Source organism: Oxyura jamaicensis, chromosome 2, assembly GCF_011077185.1.
Source record: "Oxyura jamaicensis isolate SHBP4307 breed ruddy duck chromosome 2, BPBGC_Ojam_1.0, whole genome shotgun sequence".
In the NCBI taxonomy this organism is placed as follows: Eukaryota; Metazoa; Chordata; class Aves; order Anseriformes; family Anatidae; genus Oxyura; species Oxyura jamaicensis.
Genome location: NC_048894.1, coordinates 47,289,988 through 47,317,135, shown reverse-complemented (window position 1 = coordinate 47,317,135; position 27,148 = coordinate 47,289,988). Strand labels below are relative to the sequence as shown.

At 38.1% G+C, this 27,148-nt stretch overlaps 1 protein-coding gene across 4 annotated transcripts in view; it reads right to left on the bottom strand.

Moving 5' to 3' along the window:
- Window positions 1-27,148, bottom strand: part of COL15A1 (collagen type XV alpha 1 chain) — a 118,644-nt gene that overhangs the window by 60,811 nt on the left and 30,685 nt on the right. Inside the window, exons 3-11 of one of the 4 annotated variants that reach the window (XM_035316431.1) lie at window positions 23,090-23,637; window positions 21,366-21,440; window positions 20,784-20,879; window positions 15,546-15,672; window positions 14,119-14,237; window positions 10,396-10,524; window positions 6,290-6,352; window positions 4,371-4,406; window positions 4,027-4,179 (exon numbers count right to left, since the gene is read on the bottom strand). In XM_035316431.1, the coding sequence (XP_035172322.1) occupies window positions 4,027-4,179; window positions 4,371-4,406; window positions 6,290-6,352; window positions 10,396-10,524; window positions 14,119-14,237; window positions 15,546-15,672; window positions 20,784-20,879; window positions 21,366-21,440; window positions 23,090-23,637 (1,346 nt within the window). The remainder of the gene's footprint in view (window positions 1-4,026; window positions 4,180-4,370; window positions 4,407-6,289; window positions 6,353-10,395; window positions 10,525-14,118; window positions 14,238-15,545; window positions 15,673-20,783; window positions 20,880-21,365; window positions 21,441-23,089; window positions 23,638-27,148) is intronic. The other 3 variants (XM_035316433.1, XM_035316432.1, XM_035316434.1) reach the window with 3 other exon arrangements.

The following is a 27,148-nucleotide window of genomic DNA, read 5'->3' as shown; positions in this document are numbered from 1 at the left end:
GTGTATACTTAGACTTTATGCTATTCTTATGCTATTCTTTACTAACAATTGCAGTGGTGGCTGTTAAGAACTTGTTAGCTCCTGGAGAGTTTTTTTGCCCATTAAAATCCATGGATGTCAGTGACATTATTACTTAGTGGTGTGCATAGTAAAATACCGTTTAGTTAGATATCAGATGTTAAAATATGCCCTTAAACAAGCATTAATGGTCACCTCTGTACTTGGAGTACTCAAAGTGTCTCTACAGTAAAGAAGAGAGAAAGAAAAAAGAAGCACTGTAGATACTGGCAGAAGCATGTATTTATCTGTGAGTTAATGGGCATCTTTTAAACCCCAGTACCTTACAATTGAATTCTATAGATGGCCAGCAGTTTTGTTCAAAATTGCTTGCTTTCCTGATGAAACTGTCCTCAGCTTCTATGCAACCTTGTATTGTATCCCATGAAATGATAATAATAAATAATAATAATAATAATAATAAACAACTCTGGAAAGACTTTACTGAGTCAAACTGCTAGATAAGAAATGAAAAGGCCAAAACTCTTATGTGACTGTTGATGTAGGCAATCTGTCAACATTGCTTCACAAACATGTTAATATGGCAGCTCTAGCTCTTGAACCTGAGTGTGCCCCCTTTTCCTTTCTGTACTGCACAGCTACTTTCTGTTCCAAAAGAATCATCTCAATGGGTAGTTCTAAAATGACATGTAAACTCAGACTGAGCTGACCAGATACCGTATTTTAAAGTGATGAAGGTATTATTTTCAGAAGTACTAAGTAGGATTTGCAACTTCTTTTTATTTTTTTAATAGAAAATTTTTCTTCTGAGTAGAACAGACCATGAAACCATGAATGTCCATAATTTTTCTCTGTATTTCCATCTTACTGAAGAAGCCAAACTCATGGCCTCAAAAATGACAGCATGGGAAAAGTAGAAGCTTAAGTGGGACCTGCAGTTTGATTTTAATGAATACTGGCAGGCCTCTAGATATATATAAATCTTTACTCTAAATTATTTACATGAGAAAAATGGTGCCAAAGGAGCTTTTCCATGTAATGCAGTAGTAGCTTTGAGTATCTGATATTAGCAATTATATTTTTATATAGTACACAATATTAATGTTTAATTACTGAATAATTTAATGAAAAGTGCCTAAATAAAAATATAATATAGTTCAGTTGGAAGGGACCTACAAAGAACATCAAGTCCAGCTGCCTGACCTCTTCAGGGATAATCAAAACTTAAAGCATATTAATGAAGGCACTGGCCAAACATCTCTTGAATACTGACAGGGATGAGGCATCAACCACCTCTTTTGATGTAAAGAAATTTTACCTAATATCCAATCTGAACCTCCCCTGGTACAACTTCGTGCCATTCCCATGTGTCCTATCACTGGCTACAAGGGAGAAGAGATCGGCACCTCTATCTCACTAGTCACTTGCTGAGGTGATCGGCTCTGGGGCAGATGCATTCTCAGGCAGCATTGCGGCCTGCAGGGTATTTCCTGCATAGAGGCCCCTTGAGGCAGCTGAGGGAGCCACCATGACTCTACAGCCCTCTTGGGGGCAGCTGATGAGCCTTAGGCAGAGCCAGTAGTGCTGCTCCTCAGTCATACAAAGCATGCAGCCCTTAAGAGGGCAACGAACAGGACATGGCATGTCAGTCAGTGTGGCACGGGTCCTTCATTTTGTATTCTGGGAGCAGCGGAGGAAGGGCCTTCTACTGTTGCAGATATGTTGTCCACCCACGAAGCCTACTGGTCTGAAGCTGAAACCCAGATGGAGGGGCCACAACCTCCCTAGGCAGATGCCTGCACCCAAACAGACCTCCTGAGGATTGAAAGATGTGCTCAGACCTCCAGTTCCAGGGAACTCCATTCACTGGAAGTCCCTCTGGGTCCTGAAGGCTGAGGTGGGTGTCATGGGTGCAAGTGTGCCCACTTGGACGAACTTTTCAAAGAGGTAGCTCTGTTATGAGAGGAGTTTGCCAGACAATGTAGCATCCAGGAATCTGAGCAGATTAACAAATTATGTTACACGCTGACATGGGCCAAGCAACAGACCTGCCTTAAGTCCTGGCAAAGGGATGGTAAACAAGCTTCCAGCTCTGAATGAACACATTTGAAAGACTCATATGACAAGGGAGAGTGGACACTTGTCTCTGCTCGGAGATGGAGGAAGAGTGTCTCCCTTGCCCCCAGAGTGCCCCTATGTAACAGATACAATGCTCTGGGACTGGAAAAAGGAGAATACATGAGTCATGGTCAAGACCCAGGAAAGAACAACCACTTGTATTAGAACCATTGCCACTAAAAAAGCATGAAGGTTGATAGTTATTGGGAAATTCCTTGCTGAGAGGCACTGAAGCACTCTTTTGTGATCCAGACAATCTCTAGAGACGTTTCCTGTCTGCCTGGGGCCCACATTTATGATACTACAAAGAGGCTACCAGGTCTGGTAAAACCAGAGGACTATGAACCATTCCTACAGTTTCATATAAGATTGAACAACACCGTGGTGAGGTGAGTCTGAAATATCAAAAGGGTCTTTATGTTCCTTGAAAAGATGTTGAAGGGATTGGGAGTGCAAGTACTGTTCTCCTGTATCCTCCCAACTGGAAACTGGGACCTAAGAAGAAGATGAATGAATTCGGTGAATGACTGGCTGCATGACTGGTGCTATGCTCAGGGTTTTGGGTTCTGTGATCTCAGACACACCTTCAAGAGACTGGGCATGTTCACAACAAATAGAGCTCACCTGACCAGGTGGGGCAAGGGTATTCTGGGCAGCAAGCTAGCTGGACTTATTATCTGAGCTTTAAACTAGATTCAGTGGAGGAAGGGGATATACTTCTGAGGGAGAGAGAAGAACCAGGGAACACAAACACTTTAGGAAACAACAGGGAAATACCTGTGAATGGTCCCATAGGAATTAGGGAAGGCTCCTCTAAAAAGGTGATGCGGCTGACAGCCCAGTTGAACTGTCTCCACACTGTAGTCCCAAAGCTGGGAAAAAAACAAGGAAACCTTGAAGAAAATAGGGAGGCCTGTAGCTTGTGTAGTCTTTCTATAGCTTGTGTAGTCTTTTAGCTGAGAAAATAAGGAAAGAGAGAAACAGGTACCCCTGAGCTAGCAGAAGCAAGGAAGATAAGGGAAAAAAGGTAAAAAATAAGAAGGATAAAAACAGTTCCGGACTGACCTATAGTAACCTTTTGTTCATTAAGGTCCATTAACATATTAAAAGTCACACTCATCAAAATGCTAATGTACGCTAATGTGAGATTTGGTATAATCCCCTCTTCTTCCTCCCTGCCCATTCCTCTGTAATGCACAAACTCAGTAGAGATAAATTAGGTGGGATGTAATAAACAATCAAAAGTAGCCAGAGATAGTTTTCAAAAGTTTTCTGTGTATAAATGATGGTGATTCCAGTCAGAGGTGTGCTTGCTTTGTGAAAGATCACCGAGTAGCTGACTCTGCAGAGTTATATAATTAATTAAAGACCATCTTTATTAAAGTCCTCACTGAAATCCAGAAAAATTAGACTTGCTGCCTTTCCTTTGTCCACTGAGCAGGTGACCTTATCGTAGAAAGAGATCAAATTACTGAAGAAGGACTTTCCCTGGATAAACCTATGTTAACTATGCCTTTGTTCTTTAAATGCCTTTCAGCATCCCCCACAACAATCTTCTGCATAACTTTTTCCAGAGACTGAAGTTAGACTAATGGGTTGTAGCTTCCTGGTTCTTTTGTTACGTACCTTTTGTAAATGGGTTTAACCTTGGCTGGTTTCCAGTCATTAAACAAATCCATTCCTTGCATGGTCTAAACATTGCCAATTACATGGTCAAGTGCCCACAATAAAAGGAATTGTGGGTTACCCAGAGGCAAATTTCAGTCTGTAGCAAAGGACTACGTATGTCATCAATTCATTCTTAGTCGTGAAATATACAGATGATTACATTGCCCCTTCTCTGAAGGAAGTATATCCATAGCTACAACAACCCCCATAATAGCAAAATACCTCAAATCCTGAACGGTAGCTTAGACCTGTGGATCCAGGAGGTCCAGGTGGTCCAGGAGGCCCTGGGGGTCCTGGGGGTCCTTGTTTCCCAGGAGAGCCATGAGGACCAGCTTCTCCTTTGGGGCCTATTAATCCAGTGTCTCCAGTATTACCCTAAAATAAAAGGTCAGTCAATTCTTTACTGAACATGAAAAAGTTGACATAGGTAAGTGCTTAGGATTCACAATAATAATCTTTTAGACTCAGTCCTTTTCAGTGGTACATTCTAAGTAACATGGTGTGTTGGAATGATACTGCTTTCCCATAATCCATAAAGTCACTGTCTATTTTATTTTTATCTTTACCTTTGGACCAATGGAGCCAGGAAGACCTCTATCACCCTGTAAAAGAAAATCATTCTTATTACGTACAGTAAGAGCATTAATCAGGAAAACAACAACAACAAAAACAATCAAACAAACAAAAACACACCAAAAACAGATGAATGTGATTCCTTAATTAAAATACCAACAAATTTCTGTGTTGTTTATCTTGATGTCATAATGTCCTTTATATGAACCACTAAGCCCCTTAGTTAAAATGAAAACAATTTGTAATTCAGGAGTTATATTAACAAAATTAAACAGTGTGGGTCACATCCTTATGCTTCTAAACTTAAATGACAAAACCCTCATGGAGTATAGGAGAAGCAGAAATGGATCTGGTGTGGAAACAAGCAAGTTGTCTACGGTACCAGTCCAAACAAGGGATATGATTACCAGTATGGTTTTCAGGCTCTTCTGCAGCAATCAGATTATTTGGTTTGCTTTATATACTTTACCTAAATGCCATTTCCCCACATCTAATGTATGGAAAAGACAGAAAGTCACTGCATATAAATATTCATTTTCTAAATTGCACTGAATCTAATGGACTTAATTGCTATATTGGCAAGCTCTTGTGCTTACACATTCAGTAGAAACTTTGTTTAAGTTCTGAAAAAATGAGCAAGCATCAGCAGTGAAACAATAACAATGATTTCTTCAAAAAGTAGTGGCAAAAAAACATATCATATATCACTCCAAGGAGCTAGGTGACTTTACTTTCTACTCTTCTATGCATTCTGCAGTATTCTATGAGGTAACCAGGAATAATTGCTACAACTTGATATTGCACTATAGATTAAAACAAGGTTTTCAGGAAAAAATGCATAGTAGAAATGGAAAAATCATATTATCCCGTGGTGTTGGGGATTGTATTGAGCAGGAACAAATATGTAGTGCTTCACTTCTAATTAACATTCGTCAATATATGTACACAATGTAGAAAACACTCGCAGTGAGGCAAAACAGTTGACTTTTTTTGACTTTTTTTTGAGTATTATACCCCATTTGAAAATTATTTTTTTCTTTCAGTTAATTCTCTTTCCTATAAGCTGAGAGTCAGGTCCAGTTTGCTTCAAGTAGAATTTATTCTCTTCTTAAAATCCTTTACATAAAACTCAAGCCACTGTTTAAAATAGAGAAAAGGTGTGGCTGCCTGCTTTATGAGATTCATTCTTTATTTTCTGGATAGCTGCTAGATCCCAGGTGTTCTGTAGTTCTACCAACATCAGTCTTTTGAAATCACAAGTCAGACCCTACATTCTCCAGATTGATATTAAAAAATCTTTGAATTAAAAAAAATATGTCAATATTCTGTCTGTTTTGGATGTTTTTTAATTTCCCTTGTAGTATGTGTAACCCTCTGCTGCCACATTAGCATGCTGAAACATCTCACCAAAGGCTGAGTGAAGGCTGAAGCTGCCACAAGTGTGGGGTTGGGATATCATAGCTTGAAATGGCAACAATGCAGCAGCAAACAGTTCAGACAGACATAGGATGCTGCAGAAGCGTAAAAACCTTGCTGTGCTAGTGGTCGGCAGACCTGCCCTTGTGTGACTTGGGATAAGGCACATGGAGCAGACCACAGAATTCAAACTTAAGTCATTCCAGTGTCCCTAGTATATACACACAAACCATGGAGACAAGTGTCTGCAGTCTGGACTAGAAGCTGGAGTTCTTTCTTTCTCCCTAGAGAATTCCCAGCTTTTTATTTGTGAATCACAATAGAGTAACTCATAATGCATTTTTAACATTGCATGCTGCAGAAAATGAGGCTGCATCCACCTGGATTTCTCAGTATGTCTTTTCCAATATGTTCTAATAAATCATTAACATCTGGATTCAGTAGAAAATTGAAGTTAGCCAACACTGTGTTGCAAGGGGCAACATGTTTAACTTACCTTTTCTCCCTTCTGTCCTGGTGGGCCAACCACTCCATCAAGCCCAGGAAGACCTGGAAGACCCTGTGGATGATAGTAAATCTCAAGCAGGTGGTATTTGATAGTGCTCTTCCTAGCACATACAGGTGAGTATTTTGGACCTACTCATGAAACTAAAGTGTGAAATACTATGTGGCACCAGGTACCAGCTAACACCACTGAGTTCTAACATTTGTACTTCTTGTCTACTGAGAATTTAGTTTTGTATCAAAACATTATTTAAATACATATTAATATAAAAGCATATCAAACAATTGCATAATGAAATATAAATTAATTTTAAATAATATAATATAAATACAACATTTTCATGTAAGATAATGGTGTCATGCAAGTAGGTTTTGACAACGCTACTACAGATGTGTTGGGATTGAACTCCACACGCATGTCAGCCATCTATCCAGTATTAGTCTAAGCAGCGCTCAGACCACACATGGGCTCCTCAACTCCTTTCTCTACCACTGAGAGTTCTGGCATACTGTAGAAGGTTTTGATGAAGACTAGCTGGCTGGGGCAATATTTCTTCTTTGTAGCCAAAGCAGAAAACATCCTGGAAGGCCTGACAGGCTGCGTGTGTGGCAGGATGAGCAAAGCCTGAAAAGAACACAAGGAATATAACCACTGTGCCGCATACTGGAGAGCTGCTGTCATTTAGACCATCCTCCTGGAGCTCTTTTCTGTTAAACCATGGGGTTTTCAGGCATGAATTCCCTAATTAAGTGTAAGAAAGAAAGAAAAATATTTTCCTGACATCATAGTCCTTAGTTCCTTATTGGCAGGATTCCTAACTGGTGGAACAGGTGTGTTGTCACTACAACCTTTTGTCCTGCTCCCTACATCCTCTAGACCTGAGGCTCCTTCCCTTCCCAAGCCTTGGGGTTTTATTCCAAGAAAGCAAGTCTATAGGAAGATGGTGGTGGAAAGACAATTGCAGACAGCTGGGCTTTATATAATCCTTATCCTTTTACTTATCCTTATACTTATCCTTTGATACTGTCAGGATATCTAAACCCAGCTCAGCAATCTAAACCCAGGCCCTAAGGCTTAGACATGTTGAAAAAGACAGGACTGCTAGAGCTTCAGGCACATTTAAAGCTAATCCTTACAGGTTATGTCAAGAGTACATTACGTTAGCCTGTGCAGTTTGTCACTGTCATCACAGCAGCATAAAGTTCAGTGCAGGCTAGCCTTGTTATTGAAGGTTTTTTGGGTTGGCAGTCTCTGAGTTCCATGCTGCTGCTCAAGCACTGTTGACTACTTTGAAGATGACCCAGAATCTACAAGAGCTGTCTTATACTAATGTAACTAAAGGACAAATGTATCCAGGGTAGATCTTGTTGTTGGATCAGGGGCTAACTCTACAGACAGACAACAAACCATTGAGAACACAAAACTGCAATCTTACATGAGTTACTGCATAAAACAATTAAAAATATATATTGATAATTTATAGAAAGCAAAGGATAAAAAAAGAAAGGGCCACCATACTAATTTAATAAATGTTTATTGTTTATTTGCAAATTTAAGTGAGTGACAAATTTCTAAGAATCTGGATTACAACTGCTAACTATGGTGGAGCCCTCTCATCAAGGTTCCTTTAAATAGACAGAGAAAGATGGTTCTAAAACATATCAGTGAAAAGCTTGGATGAAAAATACTGTATATTGAGCCAATTCTGAATGAACATAGAATCACAGAATAAAACATAGAAGCATAGAACGGGATGGGTTGGAAGGTATCTTAAATATAAGATGTCCAAATCTGGTTCTGAAGTTGCCCATTCTGACCTGCCTAAATGATAGACTTATTCTTAGTTTTGGTTTTGTAACAGACATGGTTTCTGACTCACTCTGCTATAAATACTGAAAAACATCTTCATGCAGCTGAACAAAATTCTGGAATTTCCCTTTAATCAGGAACAGGTTTTTATATACTTGCTGGTACTGCATAAAACCATTATGAGTCACATCCAGTGATAACTCCAGAGGTTCCAGACTGTGTTTGAGAGAAAACAACATATCTGCTTCTAAGAGGGCTGTAACTCAAAGCAGCTGCTAAGAAGTAAATCACAATGATTCCCACTATATAGCTATCTAATGACTTTTTTATTCATCCTTTATCATAGAACCATAGAACCATAGAATGGCTTGGGTTGGAAGGGACCTTAAAGATCATCCAGTTCTGCCCCCCCTTTGATGGGCAGGGATGCCACCCACTAGATTACTTTGCCCAGGACCTCGTCCAACCTGGCCATGAACACTTCCAGGAAAGAGGGCATCCACAATTCTCTGGGCAACCTGCTCCAATGCCTCACTGTCCTCTGAGTCAAGATTTTTTTCCTTATATATAATCTAAACCTCCCCTCTTTTAGTTTAAAGCCATCACTCCTTGGCCTATCATTACACTCTCTGACAAAGAAAGAGTTCCTCTCCAGTTTTCTTGTCGTCCCATTTTAGGTACTGGAAGGCCACTTTAAGGTCTCCCTGGAGTCGTCTCTTCTCCAGGCCGAACAACCACAAATCCCTCAGCTTTTCTTCATAGGAGAGTTGTTCTTGCCCCCTCATCACCCTTGTAATACTGTTCTACTTGAACAAATAGTGACAGCTGTCTTTGAAAAATCCATTTCAAATTTTCTGTCTCTTAGCCATTTATGTATCTAACAGATAAGAATGTCTTTCAAAGTTTGTTCCAAAGTTACTAAATATACTTAAAATAGGTAAATTTCAGGGTAGAATTCTGCTTCTTCCCCAACAACCTTCAAATTGTGGGAAAATGGGCACTCAAAAGTCCTCTACTTTTAATTTCTTACAAAAGTGATAGTTGACAAAACAAACAAGCAAACAAACAAAAAACATGAAATATACTTGTCACATGATACTCCATGCTGCTTCCTGAGCACACCAAACCACATCTTTGGCATTAGTCTTCTCCTGGATTGTTCTGAAGTCCTTTTTGCCTTGACCTACCTGAATACATCCAGTTCCTATCAAGTAGGATGCTTTCTGATGACAACATGTAAGTGTCACTGCATATAGTTTTGCCCCGTTTTCTGTTCTAAACTCCAACATTTAAATTAATTGCAAATAATATGTGTTTCTGTATGTGTTCACCTCAGCTATACGTAGCATGCATATATTCTCTTCCTAAGGAGGCTTGATCACTGTTTAGAAAAAACTCCCACTGACTTTTTATGTCAATGCTATTAGAAAGTGGTGCTATCTATGAATTCAATTAGGACATTGGAAAAAAGTTTGAAAGACAAAGGAATATCAGAATTGTTTTCCTTAATGTCATTTTGGGAATCTGGACAGCTATAAATATGGACTCTATTACTCAAGTTTTAGTACTGTGCAAATTTTAGAGATGGATTATGCAAACTTATTATGAATAAAAATACACCTGTAAAATCAAAAGTTCTTCCCCATTTATTATTTTTCCTGGAGAGTAATTGGTATCAAGTTTATAGTAAAATAATGATTTAGACATAATGGACCTGCAATCATGTGGCCAACATCAATTTAGTGTTTACTAATTTTCTTGCTGAGTGAAGCCCTCTCAATCCAGTAGTAGATTTGCGTAGACATGGACAGAAGATTAACTAGAAAAAATACAGGGTAATGTTTCATTTCACAACATATAACAAAATATCTATGACAGGAAATAAGATGCTTTACTTTCTAAGTAACTATAGTAACAAAAAAAATGTAAGCACTAGTTACTTTGAAGTCCCACTGTTGCACTCCATTTTTTTTTCCTAGCCGGGAAAAAAAAAAAAAAAGAAAAAAAAAAAAAAAGATTTGTCCTGAAAATGCTTGTACATTTGGAGAATATGTTGGCACATCAGTTGTTTGCCTTGTGCTTTCTGATGATTCCTTCTATCAGGCCCTTATATAGGCATTACAACGTGCAAAGCAGATATTCCTGAGCTGATTTGGTGGGGCTAAACACCCATCTTCTAGAAGTGTAACTGGTGACAGTGTGTGAGGCTGCGGAGTTTCAGGCCTTTACACATGAATGACTAATACCCTTTCTAAAGCACATGCATTATTTCAACAAATAGTACTCACAGGTGGACTATGTTGGTCATGTTTCGCTGAAGGTCCAGGAGATCCTGGGTCTTTTTTCTGCACATCTCCTATTCCTGGCCTTCCTGGAGGTCCTGTGGGCCCATCTTCTCCATTCTGACCTTTCTGTCCCTGAGTAAGTAAAAATTTAAATATACTAAATATATTGCATTATCCTGTGGTTTAACTGAGAAAATAATAAACACCATCATCTATTGGCTGTCTCAGGAGAAAATCAGAAAGCAACAGCATCTACTGACTGCTTGAAGTGGTGGTGTCCTGCACTCTCGTCTTTATGGTATGAAAAAGGCCTGATTTTCACCCCAAATGGAGCTTCCCTCTCAGAAAACTTCTCATGCTGCACATACACTTCTCTTTCTATTATCATAAATAGGTTGAAGCTTCCCTGGAACATTGGGCTGATTTCTAACCCCATGATTCTATGTCTCCTAAACCTGTGATCCTCCAAACCCCATGATGTGAATCAACTTTAAATTGAGACTTTGTCCATTATTTTATTGGTCGCCCTTCTGTGTCCATTTCTGGGGTTGTTCCAATTAATTGGACCATTTTTGAGGTCAGTTGGATCACTTTTCTGGGATTGGTTTCATATATTTGGTACCGGTAGTCTTATGAATATATATTTTTACATGTATATTTGCTGCCATACTACCGGTATCACCTATCATAAACATACTTGCTGCTATAGTATTGATATTTTTTTTGAATCTATAATACAAATATATATTTGTTGTATTTTTATTATTATTATTATTTTTACTGCCTTTAATTGCTTATCTACTACCTCTAGCTGCTCCCACTGCTTATTATTGCTATACCTTTAAAATCTGCTATATATTTACTTCCTGATAATAACTTGTACTAACTTGTCATCTGTCTCTCTACATATACACTCACTTTATTAATCATAGGTATACTTGCCAGTGGTGGTTTGTGGTATCTGCAATAAAACAGAACAACTAAGGGAAAAAAAAAAAATCCTCTGTGTCCTTCTGTATTATGGAATCTTGTGAACCCACTGTTGCAATCTCTGTACAACCACAGGCTGGGAAACCCTTTAGGTCATGACAGTGTCACAAAGGCAATAGGAACAAAAGAACATTATTTGTTTATTTGTTTTCTGGTTAGAAAACTCTGGAATGGTTGGGGAATCAGGGATGTTAATTATTGAAAACTGTACTGCTATATGATTATTTTGAAATATGTCAATAATTTGGGCAAGTGTTTGAGTAGCTTGAGCCCTTCATCTCACAGGATTCCAAACTAGGGGTATACGTAGTTCAAATTTGCAGAATCACTCAAAATTCAGATTACACATTACCTTAAAAATTCAGTAAGTACAGTATCTTTTGAAGTCCAGTATCCCACTGGAGAGGATGACTTTGCTACATGTGGTGCACAGAGCCATCCTCTTTGGGGTTTCTAGTACCTGCAGTCATATAGGCTGCAGTAATTTACCTATACAGAAATTAAAAGGGCTGCCATTTTTCTTAGCACTGTGTGAAGCCTGAATTAGAGACACGGTAGTATCTTGCATTTTCTTTTAATTTCCATGTCTAGGAGGAAGGTACACAAATTTCTACCCAAAAGGAGTATCTGATTTTTTAAGTGATTTGAAAAAACCTGATTTTGAAAATGTGATTAGACTCAATGCTTTGCATGTAGTTTACAGTTATTCCTGGTCCTGGCAGAATTTAAATGCCAGTTAAATTCCAATCCATTCTGTCTGTTAGTCTACTCAGTACAGTAGTGTACTGCACACTTAATGCAGGCAATTTCTGTCAAGAGGGTTCTTGTCAAGTATTCCTCCTCAACATTTATGACAAACGAGTCTGATCAGGATTTTCAGAAGGCATCTCTGACAGGTGAAAGCTCTCCCGATATCCCCTCTTCTAGAGCACTTCTAAAAAAATGTGCTAGCTGCCTGTAAAGAGGCTAGACATGGCTGTAAACAGCATCTATCCATGTAATTCCTCTGACAGAGACATGAATAATACAAGTGCCCCAAACAACTCTAACAACTTGACTCAAATTTGATCTTTTAGAATGCCTTATAGGGTTGAAAAGATTCAGTCTTAATATTTTATTAATCAAAGGATTATTATTATTATTATTATGAATGCCAGTACAGCTACCAGTTGCTTTTTAAATGTTTTTTTTTCATCTCCAGGTGTCAACATGTGCATACATGCAGGAGGTAGCATACACTTCTGTCTTGACGAAATAGGAATTACAGACGCTTAGCCAGTACTGCCAACCCTATCATTGCATTCTCAAGACATGGATTGTAGGATCATCTTGCATGGTCATTTAGGTAAGATTGGGTCTATAAAGGGATAATTTAAAATATAAATAACATAAACTATAAATTTTCAAATTAGTCTGGCAGCTATTAAGGAAAGCAGGTGATACACAGTTTAGGCATGGATCCCTCCAGAGTTTAATGTGTTTTAGTGTCAGCTTTCTAAATGAATTCATCTGATAATGAAGCATTACGATAATGAAATGTTTCTTTGCATTTGGTCCTTCACACAGAAGCGCTTGGTGAGCACTTAGAGGGTGTCCTTTTAAATCTATTTATATGTCATGCTTCTGAAAAACGAAACAGGGCTTTCACCTGCAAGGTAATTTGTACTGGGTCTGGCTGGGATGTTAACTTTCCCTGCAGCAGCCCATACAGTGCTGCGCTCTGCACTTGTAGCTAGAACAGCAGTGGTATCACACCAGTGTTGTCTGCTGCTGAGAAGTGCTGGCACAGCATCAGGACTCTCTCTAACCCTCCTAGGGGGTGGGCAAAAAAAAGTGAGAAAGAAACATCACCAGGGCAGCTGACCTAACCCAACCAAAGGGATATTCCATACCATATGATGTCACACTCAGCAATAAAAGGTGGAAAAAGGAAGAAGAGGGGAGGGGTGGGCTCTCATTGCAAAAATGTCTGTCCTCCTCCCAGACACCGGCTGGCTATGTGTGTTGAGGCCCTGCTTCAAGGATGTGGTCAAGCATCGCTCATTTGTGGGAAGTAGAGAGTAATTTCTTTCCTCTGCACTTCCACATAGCCTTTACTTGCTTTGTTTTGATATTCCCTTTCCCCCTCCCTTTTCCCCTTTCCCTTTTTTCCCTTTAGTTGAATTGTTTAATTAATATTTCCTTAATATTTTTTTTTTCTCTTTAATTAAATTATCTTTATCTCAACCCGTGAGTTCTTTCCTTTACTTCTTCCCCTCCTCATCTGAGGAGGGGGAGTGAGAGAGCGGTTGTGGTGTTCAGCTGCCTAGCATGGTAAAAACCACCAAATAATTACTGTGAGTTAGACCAAGATGCCTGGTTTTAGAGAACAAAAATTGTGGGATTTTGTGGTAAGGATTTATGTTGATTATTTTCTTTGTTTCTCACTTTCTTTACTGCAAAATGAAAGTGGTGCAAAACTCAAAGTATTATTATTATTTTTTTGTCAATCAAAAATCTCAAGCCTATCTCAATGTGAGAAATCCTTATAGATCCAAACTTCTGTATAGTGAGAGTGCTTTTCAGTCTGTTGTCATGAAAGGACATTCAAGAACATAAGAAGTAACTTCTGGTTTGCTATGCTGCTAAGATGTAATAGACAAAGAAAACAACTCAGGAAAGTACTTAAAGTTCATATATGTTTACCTGCCCTTGGGCCAAAAAAGATATGGCAGATAACAAATGCTTTGTACAGACCTTCTCTCTGCTCGCTGTTGGCAAAACACTAGAACCAGAGGCTTCTTCTTCTCTTAAGATTTTCTGTGTGACAACGGTAGACTGACTGTTGCCTTGTCCAGTTTCCATGACAGCAGAATCTAAACAAAAGAATAACTTAATAGTGAGAATTAGAGCAAAATTACACTCATTCAGAGGTTATCTATCATAGCACATGTTGCAATTAGTTTGAACAAAGAAATTATTTAGATTATGACCAAAATACAGAGAAGTATTCCAATAATTAATGTCACTTTATAACTCTGAAATATTTTAAAATATTAAAAAAAAAAGAGAGAAGAGAGAATAAAATTATAGGATGAAGGTTATTTAAGGACAAAGACTGTATTGCATTTTCTTTGTCTCAAACTCATGTCTAATGATTGCCTATCTTTCACATATGTAATGTAAAAAATGAGAGGTAAGTACAACAGGCACTATCTGGAGTATATGTAAAATTTAAAAAGGTACAAATTCTTTGACTTTATTTAGATAACTAGCTTTCCTTCTTGTTCTCTGGGCATGCACCAAAATTACATTGCTAGTGGTAGATTAGATTTCTCAGTACTTTATACCCTGATGTTTTCACAATGTTGCTAATACTCGCATCCAAAATACCCCATTTATGCACTAAATATAGTCACATTCTTTGCAGTGAAGATAAGTGGAATATAGTCATTTATTCAGTGGTGGTACTTAGTTTTAGATGAAAGGCTGTGCAGAAGGTCACTGAATTAAGCAGCTATCTTAAATTTCTTTTAAAAGACTCACGTGACTTTAGAGCTAGTGGCACTATTTGCAGAGATATGTCTTAAAAAATGTCATGCTTCTCAATGACCTGAGCAAAATGGAGAGTATTTTTCTCATTTCCTTCCCTTTGCCTAACACTTGTAACACCTGTACATTACTGTAGTGTTGTAGAGTATCACAGTTGTAGCTCCACAGGTCAGTTTTTTTCTTCTTGTTTTTGTTGTTATTGCGCTTCTTTTTAATTTTATAATTATTAATATTATTTATTTTAAAATATAAACCCTAGTTTTGTGACTGAAACTTCCACACAATGGATGGGTAAACCTACTCTCTGCATGTTTAACATTGACTGATGTAAGCATCTATATGGAGTGAAGTGAGAGGTGCATTGAGTGTTGTCTCTATTTGCTACCACTTATCATTGCTGTTGTTAAGAAAATGTGGTCTAACAGATAGCAGTTTCAATGTTTGACATGCTGATACTTTTCTAACACACAGGATCCCCAAAATCATAGAATTTTGAACTCCTGGCAGCACCCAAAATATGTCAATGGTTTTTCATACAAAAGAAAACTATTAACTCTGACCTACATAACATAAATGAAAACTCATCCTTTCCCGCCTCCAAACAAGGAAACAAACAAAAAAAGAGATCATGCCTTGTTCTTTAATTTTAGCTGTTTCAGAGGTTTCTTCTGGTCTGTGATGTCCCGAGAAATTGCTTTCTTCCAAAAAAGACAATATGGTTGGGGGTGCTTCCACTGGCTCGGCCAGTGTATCTTCAAGCTAAAATACATAAAATCCCAAAGAACTGTTTAGAAAAAAAGGCTTAGTATATGTTTCAGAGCAGAAATCAATTGATTAAAAAACTTCAAGATACTTCTTGTTATTAAAAAATATTGAAAAAAGGGCTTAGGGATATGTTTGAGAGGAAAATATCTTTTCCACTAGGGGCCAGATCTGATTCCCACTATAACTGACAAAAGTACTTTCATTTGATTTCAGTTTTATTTACTCCATTTGAGAAACAAACAAACAATCAAACAACAACAACAACAAACACATTAATGTTTCCTCTTCTCTTATTTCTCTTATACCTATATCTTGCCATTGACAATCCGTTTAGGAATATTGCAGTTACTTTTTAGGGATGAATAAACCTTTTATTATATTTTTTTCTGAACTATAAGAAACTTACAGTATTATCCTTGTAATGTTTTACAGAGTTCTGTGTTTAAAAATCCCTTAAATCAGAATGGGTCTTGGCTACTTTGAGGAATGAGGAACAACTTTTTTCTTTAAATACAATGGTCTTTTGCTTCCCTGTTCTGATGCAGTATAATCAGTGCTTCAGAAGAACAGTGGAAAATCATCCATGCCATTCAGAATGTACAGTCTATAAAGCACTTCTGTTATGTATTTCTTACTGGGAAGATAAATAAAGCAGTAGTAGGATACAGAATTAAAAGTTTCGTTTTGAGAAATGCTTTAAAATATATATAAAGAGTATATACCATCCCAAATCTAACTTTCTGCACCAGAAAATTAGAAGTGGGGGAAAAAAAAAAAAAAGAGATTTATTTTCTAAACACCTTGAAGATAGTACAAAACAAACAAACAAACTCACATTCATAAGTACACTCACAACAGGGTAAATTTGACAGATAATACTGATGCCCTGCCTGGTAGAATTATAAGAATTATGAACATGAAGTTCAACAAGGGCAAGTGCAGGGTCCTGCACCTCGGGGAGAATAACCCCAAGCACCACTACAGGCTGGGGGCTGACCTGTTGGAGAGCAGCTCTGCTGAGAGAGACCAGGGAGTCCTGGTGGACAGCAGGCTGACCACGAGTCTACAACGTGCCTTTGTGGCCAAGAAGGCCAACGGTATCCTGGGCTGTATTCAGAAGACTGTTTCCAGCAGGTCAAGGGAGGTACCCAGTGACAGGATGAGAAGCAACAGGCACAAACAGAAACATAGGAAGTTCCATCTGAATATTAAGAAAAACTTTTTACTTCGAGAGTGGCAGAGTACTGGAACAGGTTGACTAGGGAGACTGTAGAATCTCCTTCTCTGGAGATTTTTGAAACCCAGCTAGGTGTGACCTTATTTAATCTGCTCTATGTGACACTGCTTGGCCATGGGAGTTTGACTCGACAGTCTCCCGAGATTTCTTCCAACCTCAATCATTCTGTGATTTTTAGCATCCACACATACACCCTTATGCAGATACTGAAGATCGTCCTCCCTCAGAAAAGTTTCAGAAAAAAAGCTCTCACAGTAACATTAGAGTGCAGCAAGCCAATGGACCTTAGTCACTTCCTTTGAGATCGTATTAGAAAGAAATATTTCATAGGTCAATCTATGTCCTTTGTTTATACCTGCATTGTAGTGGTATGCATCAGTGGTGTAGTGATATCATGCAAGATTCCCATTTTTGTGACCAGGATACAGGCTGGAGAAATGGACTGATAAGAACCTCATGAAGTTCAGCTGGGAAGAGTACAAAGTCTTGCACCTTGGGAGGAACAACCTCAGGCACCATCATATGCTGGGGTCCACCCAGCTGGAAAGCAGCTTGGCAGAAAAGGACATGGGGATCCGGGTGAACACCAAATTGCACATGAGCCAGCAATGTGGCTAAGAAAGCTTACAGTATTCTTGGCTGCACTAAGCAAAGTGTTGCATGCAGGTTGAAGGAGGTGATCCCCTCTACTCAGCTGTGGTGGGGCTGTACCTGTAGTACTGTGTCCAGTTCTGCACCCCTTGCACCACCACCTCCTTCCCCCACAGTACAAGAGAGACATGGACATACTAGAAAGATTCCAGTGAATGGCTATGACGATGATTAAGGGACAGGAGAATCTCTTGTATGAGAAGAGACTGAGAGAGCTGGGACTGTTCAGACTAAGGAAGAAGAGGCTCAGGGGGGATCTCATCAATGTGTATAAATTACCTGATGGGAGGTTGCCAAAAAGACAGAGCCAGACTCTTCAGTGGTGCCCAGAGGCAGGACAAGAGGCAATGGGCACAACTTGACACACAGTAGGTTCCCTCTGAACATCAGGAAGAACTGCTTTACTGTGCAGGTGATGCCTCACTGGCACAGTGAGGTTGTGGAGTCTCTCTCCTTGGAGATACTCAAAAAGCATCTGGACATGGTCCTGTGCAACTGATTATGATGGCCTCGCTTGAGCAAGGGCATTGGACCACGTGACCTCCGGAACCCCCTTCCAACCTCAACGATTCTGTGATTCTCTTTCTTCATGACATGCTGTTTCCTCTTATGCACACCCTTCATCAACATTTGTTTTAGTTACTTAACTGGGAAAAATATGTTCTCCACATTTTCTGGGAAACAGCTGGGGGTGGCCTAAGATCTATGTGCTTAGACTGTACTCATGATTGCCAAGGAGCATGGTTAAGTAGTGCATTGCTCACTCTGTTAGGAACTAGAATAAACATCACTATAGGATTCATACTGTTGAGAACAAGCGTGCATTCTAGGCCTGTGTAAGGTCCCAGCCGGGCTCTCTGGGCTTTCAGCTCTGCCTTTTGAATTCAGAATGGTATTCAGCACATAAGAATGTCATTTCATGAATGTAGCCTATGCCACCACAGGCACAACAGAAAGATAAAGCTCTAAATGTGATTTAGGAATCATTCTCTTGGGAAAGACCAGCTGCACTGTAAATTTTTCCATGATGGAGTTTATTCTCCTCTTGTGCCCATGACCCATTTTCTTTTTTCTTTTTTTTTTTTTTTTTTTTTCCTGTCCAGTTTGAATCCTGTCCAGTTTGAATCCAGCTGAAAACCTGAAAAGGCAGGGAGAAATAACAACCCCACTCTCCAGCCCATATCACTGAGGCCAGATTCACACAGAGTGCATGGGCACACTGAATAAATTTTAGTTGGGAATAAGCTCTGGAGGTTGTGTAGTCCAACAACTCATGCAAGTAGATCAGCTCAGACATGACTTTGTCTTGAAATCTTCTAAGGGCAGAGATTTGATATCATCTATGGGTGACCTGTTCCAGTGCTGCACTGTTATGCTGTTGAAGAGAGTTTTCTTGAAATTCAGCTTGAATCTTCCCAGCTACTTTGCAATGTTGTTGTCTGCCATTACTGAGGCAAGTCTGGTTCCATGTTTGTTTGTATCTGAATAAGCGTGCACATCACTTCTCTGATAACCAAATTAAACAATAAAATATTATTGAAAGGCAAAATCTTTCAGTCTATTTTGTATTTAACTCTGAATGAAGAAACAAGAACAAATACAAAACATCAAATACTCGTATGCAAACCAGAATATAGTTTAGGATCCCTATAAAATATTTTAGAACTTCTTACATTTCAGGTTTAGGAAATTCCTAAAGTACCTTGATGATATTTCTTGGTACAGGTACTAAGAGAGCTGACTCGGAAAGAGCCCTCCTCCATTTATTACTTGTAAACAGAGATGGTCTCATGGGTGAAGTGATGATTGGCATCTATCTTGGCCACAGTGACCATGATGTAGTTGAGTATAAAATCTTTGATGACAGGAGGAAAACTGCCAGCAAAACTTCAACCCTGGGTATCGGGCAAGTAGACTTTAGGCTTCTCAGGAATTAGTTAATAAGGTCCCCTGGGATTCTACTTTTGCAGTCCCTCAGTGCTGTTCACTTTATAAGTACCACCTCTTAAGAGCACAGGAACAGACAATTCCAAAATGTCAGAAGTCAAACAGGTAGGGAAGAAGGTTGGCTTGGTTGAGCAGGGATCTTCTTTCAGAGCTTAGGTGGGAAAAGAAATGTATGGCCACTGGAAGTGAGGTCAGGTGACATGGGAGGACTACAGAGATTTTTTTTTTTTGCCATTGTAGGGAGGTGATTCATAGGGCTCAATTATAATTGAAGCTGGCCACTACTGTGGAGGACAATAAAAAGAGTTTCTTAAAATGTGTTAAGAGCAAAAGGAAGAGCAGCGATAGCAATGATCTGTTACTTGATGAAGATGGTTCCTCACAAATAGGAATGTAGATAAAACAGAGCTGTTTAAATACCTTCTTCACCTTTGCCATTAACATTAATGATGGGCTATGGAATCCCTGGAACCCTGAGCTGCAGGACCATGACAGCAGGAATGATAAACTCCCAGCCAACGCTGAACTTGTGTGAGATTTGCTGCTTCAGCTGGATGCATATAAGTGGGGTCTGATAGGATTCATCCAAGGCTACTCAAAGAGCTGGCTGATGCCATTTTGAAACTAGAGCATTTGACTCATGAAGGGAAGATAAGAGAGTAAGAACTGTTTAGCCTCAAGAAGAGAAAGGTCAGAGTGGTCATATCAATGCATATACAATCCTGAGAGGAGGGAATTAAGTAGAGACAGACCCTTAACAGTGGTAGCCAATAAAAGGGTAAGAGGCAAAGGAAATAAACTGAAATGCAAGAAATTCCATTTCTACATCAGAAGAAAAATGTTCTAGTGTGATGCTGATAGAACATTGCAAAGAAGGTGCTGTGGAGTCTCCATTCTTTTAGAAATTCTAAACCTACTGGCACCAATCAACTTGCTGTCATTGACTGTTTTAAGAAGAGATTTAGACAGGATAATCTTCAGAAGTCTCTTTCAGCCTTAGCTATTCTGTGAGTCTGTAAGAAGCATAAGACAGGTGAAAAAGAGTTTATTTGCAAAATGGATAAAAACAATCTTTTTTTTCAAATGTATCAGAAGCAGGAAGCCAGGTCAACAAACAATTAAGTTGTAAAACAAGTGCTCAGAGAAGTTTAAACTAAAGCAGAGAAAAATAAATGAAATTTTAAAAAGTAGTAATAGAATCTAGGCCTTGCTATCTGAAAAAAATAATATTAAACCAGAAATGTAAGGTGTATAAACCAAATAAATTTACCCTTATGGGAAGATGAGAAGGTGAAAGGACTTCTTGTGTCTCAGGAATGCTTTCATGCTCTTGAATACTACCATTGCCACTGAGGTCCCCTGAAGCCTGTGCAAAACCCAATGATAATAACATGTTAATAAAAGTTAGAGAAAAAAAAAAAAAAAAAAAAAAAAAGTATGTTCTCCAAGGAATCAGCAACTTCAAAGTAGAAAAGACTTACCTTTTTTTTTTTTTTTTTTTTTTTTTTTTTTTTTTTTCAAATCGGTGAAGCCTCAGTCTCATTATGATGTTAGTTTATTGCAATACTTAGGGTATTTCATGAATACTACCCTTCAGAAAACTGTAAAACACAGTTCATTTTCTCAAGCATGTTACAGAAAAAAGAAAATAATGCTTTTTGAAAAATTACAGTTTTAGAGACTGTGTACTCAAAATAAGAGATTCCTACACACAGAGTTTTAAAAATTGCAGTATGTTGCCATGAAGAAATACTGTATTTAGTTTTATAAAAAACATCCTGTGGCAACTGACTTTGAAATCTGTTATACAGGCACTGAGGATAGATGAAGAAGTGTTTGTAAGAATACCCACATAAGGATCATCATCTTCACAATGGTCTTCAATAGCTCTTGGGTCAGATCTGATAGTCAGATGTTGAATTGAACCCTACATGAAAGAATAAAAACAGTACAAGGAAGTAATATTTCATGCATGAAGGTGAAAAATTGATAATAATAATTAAAAACAAAAACAAAAACAAAAACAAAAACTTTGCTTGGGAAATTATCTAAGGCCTGAAATTTTATGGTAATAAACTCAATTTTAAAATGTGAATAAATTTTAATGTTTTGTTTTTCCATTATTTGGTTTATGTCTGTTTTGCACTTCTATTTAAAAGCACCAGTCCTAGAATTTCCTTTTCTTTCCATAAAATCTGATTATAGTTATGTCCTTTTGTGTCTGGTAAACAGAGCCTTGGACACATGAATTCTCATGCGCCAGAGCAAAACAGCAACTGGCATAGAGAGTCATTTGCTTAATTTGTGTGAGTTGTTTCTATTTGGGACAAAGAGTTCTTGCTTAAGGGGTTATCAAAAATTTATATGTTCTGCCCTAAAATCATTGTGACATATGATGCATGAAGTATAAAAACAAAAGAGCATACATGTGACCTATAGAACACATCACAAATCATAATACTGAAGCAATCAGTTGAATGTCTGAAATTTATGTATTCAATAGAGTATACAGAACAGCCTGCTTCAGTGGAAAATGCCTTAGAATGTAATCTGCTATGCATTCCTTTCTCCATATTTACAGAATTATTGGTGATAATCTCAGAAACTGATCATCACACATATATTTACCAAAGTCATCTGATTTTCTTGAATGTTTCTCATTCCTACTTACTAATCAGGCAGCCTCAATAGTCCAGTCAATCTAACTGTCTATAGAAAGGTAACACCAGCAGGCAGTTTTCCTAAATATCCTTTTCTGCCACTTATTTGCTGCTAATCAATGCATCCCTGTAATTTCTAAGTGCTTAGACTAGTCAGATAAATGATACAAGCACATTATCCTTGCTGTTTACCTGATGGAGCTCACAATCTGCCAATAGAGTTGAACTTTGGAAAGAACATCCTGTTTTTCCAAAGCAAAGGATCTATTCAGTTTTGTGCTGCCACTCTGCTAATTTATGGGAAGAGATATTATTCTCACAAACTACTCTACAAATTTTGAAGTACTGGTGAAGTACATAAACAAGATAGAAAAGGTGTGAAGTTTCCATTTTAGTTTGGTAATGAGTTAATCTGTTGCATAATGACCTTGTGGTAGTGTGCTAGGTCCCTTCCATTTTTCTACAGCACCTGATAAGCTTCAAGTAATATGTAAGTTGTAGAAACAGCTTTATTTTCCAGCTATACTTTGATAAGATCACTCTCTCCTTTATGTTTAGTGTGGAATGAACATACCAAGCTAATAAGAGCTTAAAATGCTGAGTTGTACTAAGGTATTATTCTCATAAATTAAACAAATGGATACTCTGAAATCTGACTTTCAGAAAAAGGCCACATAAATGTAAGTGATACATTTACTGTGAAATTCCTAGTACAAAAACTTCACATTAAGCTCAATATCTGGATCATTTATAAATTTCTGACATTAAGTCAGAGTTTATATATCTGCAGTAGCTGTGTATGGAAAATATAAGCTCTATACATTGTAACCATGATATAGCCACTGTAAGCAGAATCTCTTGGTTAAAGTGTACATGTATACAATACTGAGATGTATCTTTATCACATTGTACTCACTGTAAACTTGTCCAGTCCCGTGGCTCCTGCATTACCAACAAATATCCCAGAGTCAGAATCAAATACCAAGGCTCCAGCTGACCTCTGAAACGGAACTCTCTGATATTCTTCACAGTCCACGAACAAAGCAATATGATTTCCCTGAACAGTCACTGTAAACCTATTCCACCTGTTAGTCATCACTGGCACTTTAAATGAAGCAGCCTCTTGGGAGATACGGGAACCAGGCTCTGTGTAATACATAATTATTCTTTGAGTGCTGTCATCAACTGGTGAAAGTCTCATTCCCAAGTAAATTGTTTTCTGGAAGGCATCTGTTATTGCAAATAGCACTCCTCCACGATCGCTGTTTGGTTTCACTGTAACTACGATAGCAAAATCTCTATAGAAAGAGAGTGGTATTATAGCACTTGTCAATCGACCGATGTTGGCATCTATACCAAAGCTGTATGCTGGAAACCCTCCATAGCCGGTGACAAAGTAGACAGAAGGAGGGAGTGGAACTCCTATTAACTCTGTGAGATCAAGACTTCCTTTTGAGCCTCGTTCTGTAAAGTATGAGAGAAACAAACATTATTATTCTCGAAGTGCACAGCCCATTTAATTCAAATCATTTAATAAAAACCTTAAAACCTGAAATACTGTTTTAAAATACCAGTAACATACCACTACTACTTTAGGCCCCAGTTCAGTTAGTTCTTAAACACATCTAGCCTTAGCTGCGTGTATGCACCTTTGTCCTTTGACTAACCGAGGTTACTCATATGCTAAATGCTCATGTGCTTCTGACAAAAAAAGTACTTCCTACAAAAGACATATCACTTTTGCTGGCTATAAACTGCAAATAAAACTTCTGCAAGTGCTTGCAGAGTCAATTCAGTGAAGAATAAAAAACATCCTCTTTTCGCAAATTAGCTGAGATCTGTTATTCTCTCAATCAAAAAAAGAGAGCAAGAATTTTCTATAAACAGCAAATACAGCTACACAAAACCAGGCTAAAAGTTGCAGTGAGTTTACATCAGTCCTTGCAACTAGCCCTGCTTCTAAACAGACCTCAGTTTTTATGTCCTTTTTCTGAAATTTATTTCCTTATTTTCACTGTGTATATAAGAGCAGTCAAAACCCATCATCAGTCAAAATTCAGTTTTGAAATGAGAGAATTTCTGCTCCAGTAAGCACACAGAAGTAAATGTGTAAAAAAAATAAAAAATAAAAAAATAAAAAAAAAAAAAAAAGAGTAAAAAATCTCTGCCAAACATGCCCAGAAAGAAAACTCCTGGCAATGTAGTAGCAATGACAAGAGCAAATTATCTACACCCAATTTAAACAAAAGCCTTGCAAAGGTATGCTTCCCTCCCTCTCTCCCTCACCCCCTTCCTTCCTTCCTTCTTTTTCTGTCTTGCCTTGCCTTACCTTGCCTTGCCTCACCTTTAATACCAGCTTAAAGGTTGCTGTTAAAAGCTGTTTGGACTAGAGTCTGGATCTATACTGACTACTAATTGTAAACTTGAAACATTCCGACACCTGGAGAAGAATATTTGTATTTCTTTTTGTATAGTAGAGCTCATATGAAACATGGTCCCTGTTTCCAGCTAATGCACAGCATTTTCACAGAACCTAACTTTTAAGGTGGCTAAAGTATATTAGCATACGGGCTTTAGGAAACCTACAACAACAAAGACAACAGGATTACAGGTAAGGAGGCTGTTTTTCTGTGTCCTTTCACCCTCAATTTCAGTATAGTTCAAAAGGCAGGGCTGTTAGGCCTTACACAGACAGAATTATCTCTTATCCTCTTATCCCTGGTTTAAAACATACAATTCCAAAGGCTCACATTTAAAAAAAAAAAAGAGAGAGAGAGAGAGAGAGAGAAAAGACCAATGCAGAAGGACTTGAACTGCTGAAAGATAGCTGGGGGTTCAAAATGGACATGGCATGGAATAAACAGTGTGGGATTTATCTGATTCAGTAGGGAAAAAAAAAAAAAAAAAAGACAAAAGTCTAGGTATGAATAACTTGACGATTTCTTTAGAAACACATAAATTCAGCACTGAAACTGGTTTTCTAGTGTCTCTGCACTCAGAACAATGCAAAGTTGCCATTTTATCCAGCCTTTTTCAGATGTAGCATGTGTGTATGAGAGTGAAAGTATGAGCTGGCATTCTGGGACATCCACCATCCTAAAGATAACTGGACAAAGCTAAACTGTATAAGGATTACAGAATGCGCATTGAATATTGCACCTGTCCAAAAGTATGCATCTGTGGCAAGCTTGGTCACTGACTTTATGGAATGAAAATTGTGTGTGATATAAATATGTAAATTACATAAATTGATATGGTGGTGCCATTGCCAGCTTGAGGTACACTCTTTAATTATCGGAAAGGAACAGAAATTTTACATTTCACCACTAGGCAGCGATACAGCATTTCATAAATCAGATTGAGCTTTAGTTCAGGGAAGGAGAGCTTTACTTATGAATAACCAGTGCCAGTGTCTGCTGTATGTACTCTTTCACAACATCAAAGCTAGTTTATGCTTAATTTCCATTATGTTCAAAATGGATGTGAATTATTGCCCTGTTGTTTTTGTTTTGCAATAACTTCAGAAATCAGATAAAATATGATTAACTAAGTCTGCTGTTTATTTTCATGGGTAAAAATGACATTGTGTTTCTCATTTTCTCTTTCTCTTTTTATCTCCTGGATTTTAAGGGAGCAAATCATTGCAAGGCCATGACCAATGCCTTCATTACCAAAACGTAATATTTTTCTAAGATAATGAGGACAATTCTCTTTTAATGTACTGTGAGAGACATCTGACGCTTTTGCAGACTTAATTGTATGTGTCAGCAGAGACTCTCTGCACAAATGAGGAAAAACAGACACCTATTTAAAGATACTGAACGTAGTCTGGCACACTGGCCTGGATCTAAATTCTCAACCCATATAAAGGGATTTAATGGGAAGCCAGGACAGAGGACACTTACTTAGAATCTCCTATTGTTGTTCCTGCTCTTCTTTGCTAGCTCCCTATTGCACTACAAGATTCTGTCCTTGGATCAATGGTGTGAGCAGGACCATATGAGCACTGTATACAATTCTAAAACTTCACCCAGAAATGTTAACTTCCATTCTCACACCTACCACACGACATCTCTTAGCTCAGTCAAAGCCAACACTCAAGGGCAAACATTACCCCAAATGTATGGAAAAGCTGCCTGCAGGCAATCTCTCAATGGGAGGTGAGAGAAACAAATAGCTGACATATTTGTATTTTCTACATTCTGGTACAATCTCTGTGTGATGGAGGCTGATATACGCATAGTATTACATCTCAGGTTTAGGTGAAACTTTACTGCAACCTTCCAGTAATCTGAGAGTCGAAAATCTGCTTAATCCCAGGTCAGGGTAGATCAGAACATCAGAACAGAAAAATAAAAATATTGCAATAAATTTTGTTATTATTGTTATTATTTAAAACAAGGGCTATGGACCCAGTCACATAATGAAAACAAGATTTTTTATGCATCATCAACTGTTAGATTTTACTTTGAGACCTGATGGACTGTATTCCTCTCTCAGATGACTAAACTATCCATTCTTTCATGTTAAGCAATAGAAAGCAATGCTTTGTTACTGAAGTCTTTTCAAATCCTAAGTAGGGAGCTTTATTATTTTTTTTTTCCTGTAATGTATGAGCATCTCTTCCATAAACGTTCTTCAGTTATGTGCCTGGTATTTATTACTGATTTTTATTCTTCTGTGTAGTCATCCTGTCATCATTCATTCGTTGTACTTCTCATATATTCTCTACACTATGGGATTAAGTACTTAATATATTAGATATTAAAAAGGGCTGGCATTCAGAAAAGTGGAAAATTAATTGTGAGGTAGAGGGTACGGGAACAGTAAAATCTAAAATTATCTTTTATTTTGGACATTAATATTTCTTACAGCTAAATCATTTCATAACTTAAGTACACTATTAAAAATGTAGAACAACAACAATACAGCTAGTGTAATCCTATTTCTTCCATCTTCATTTTCCCAGGAATTT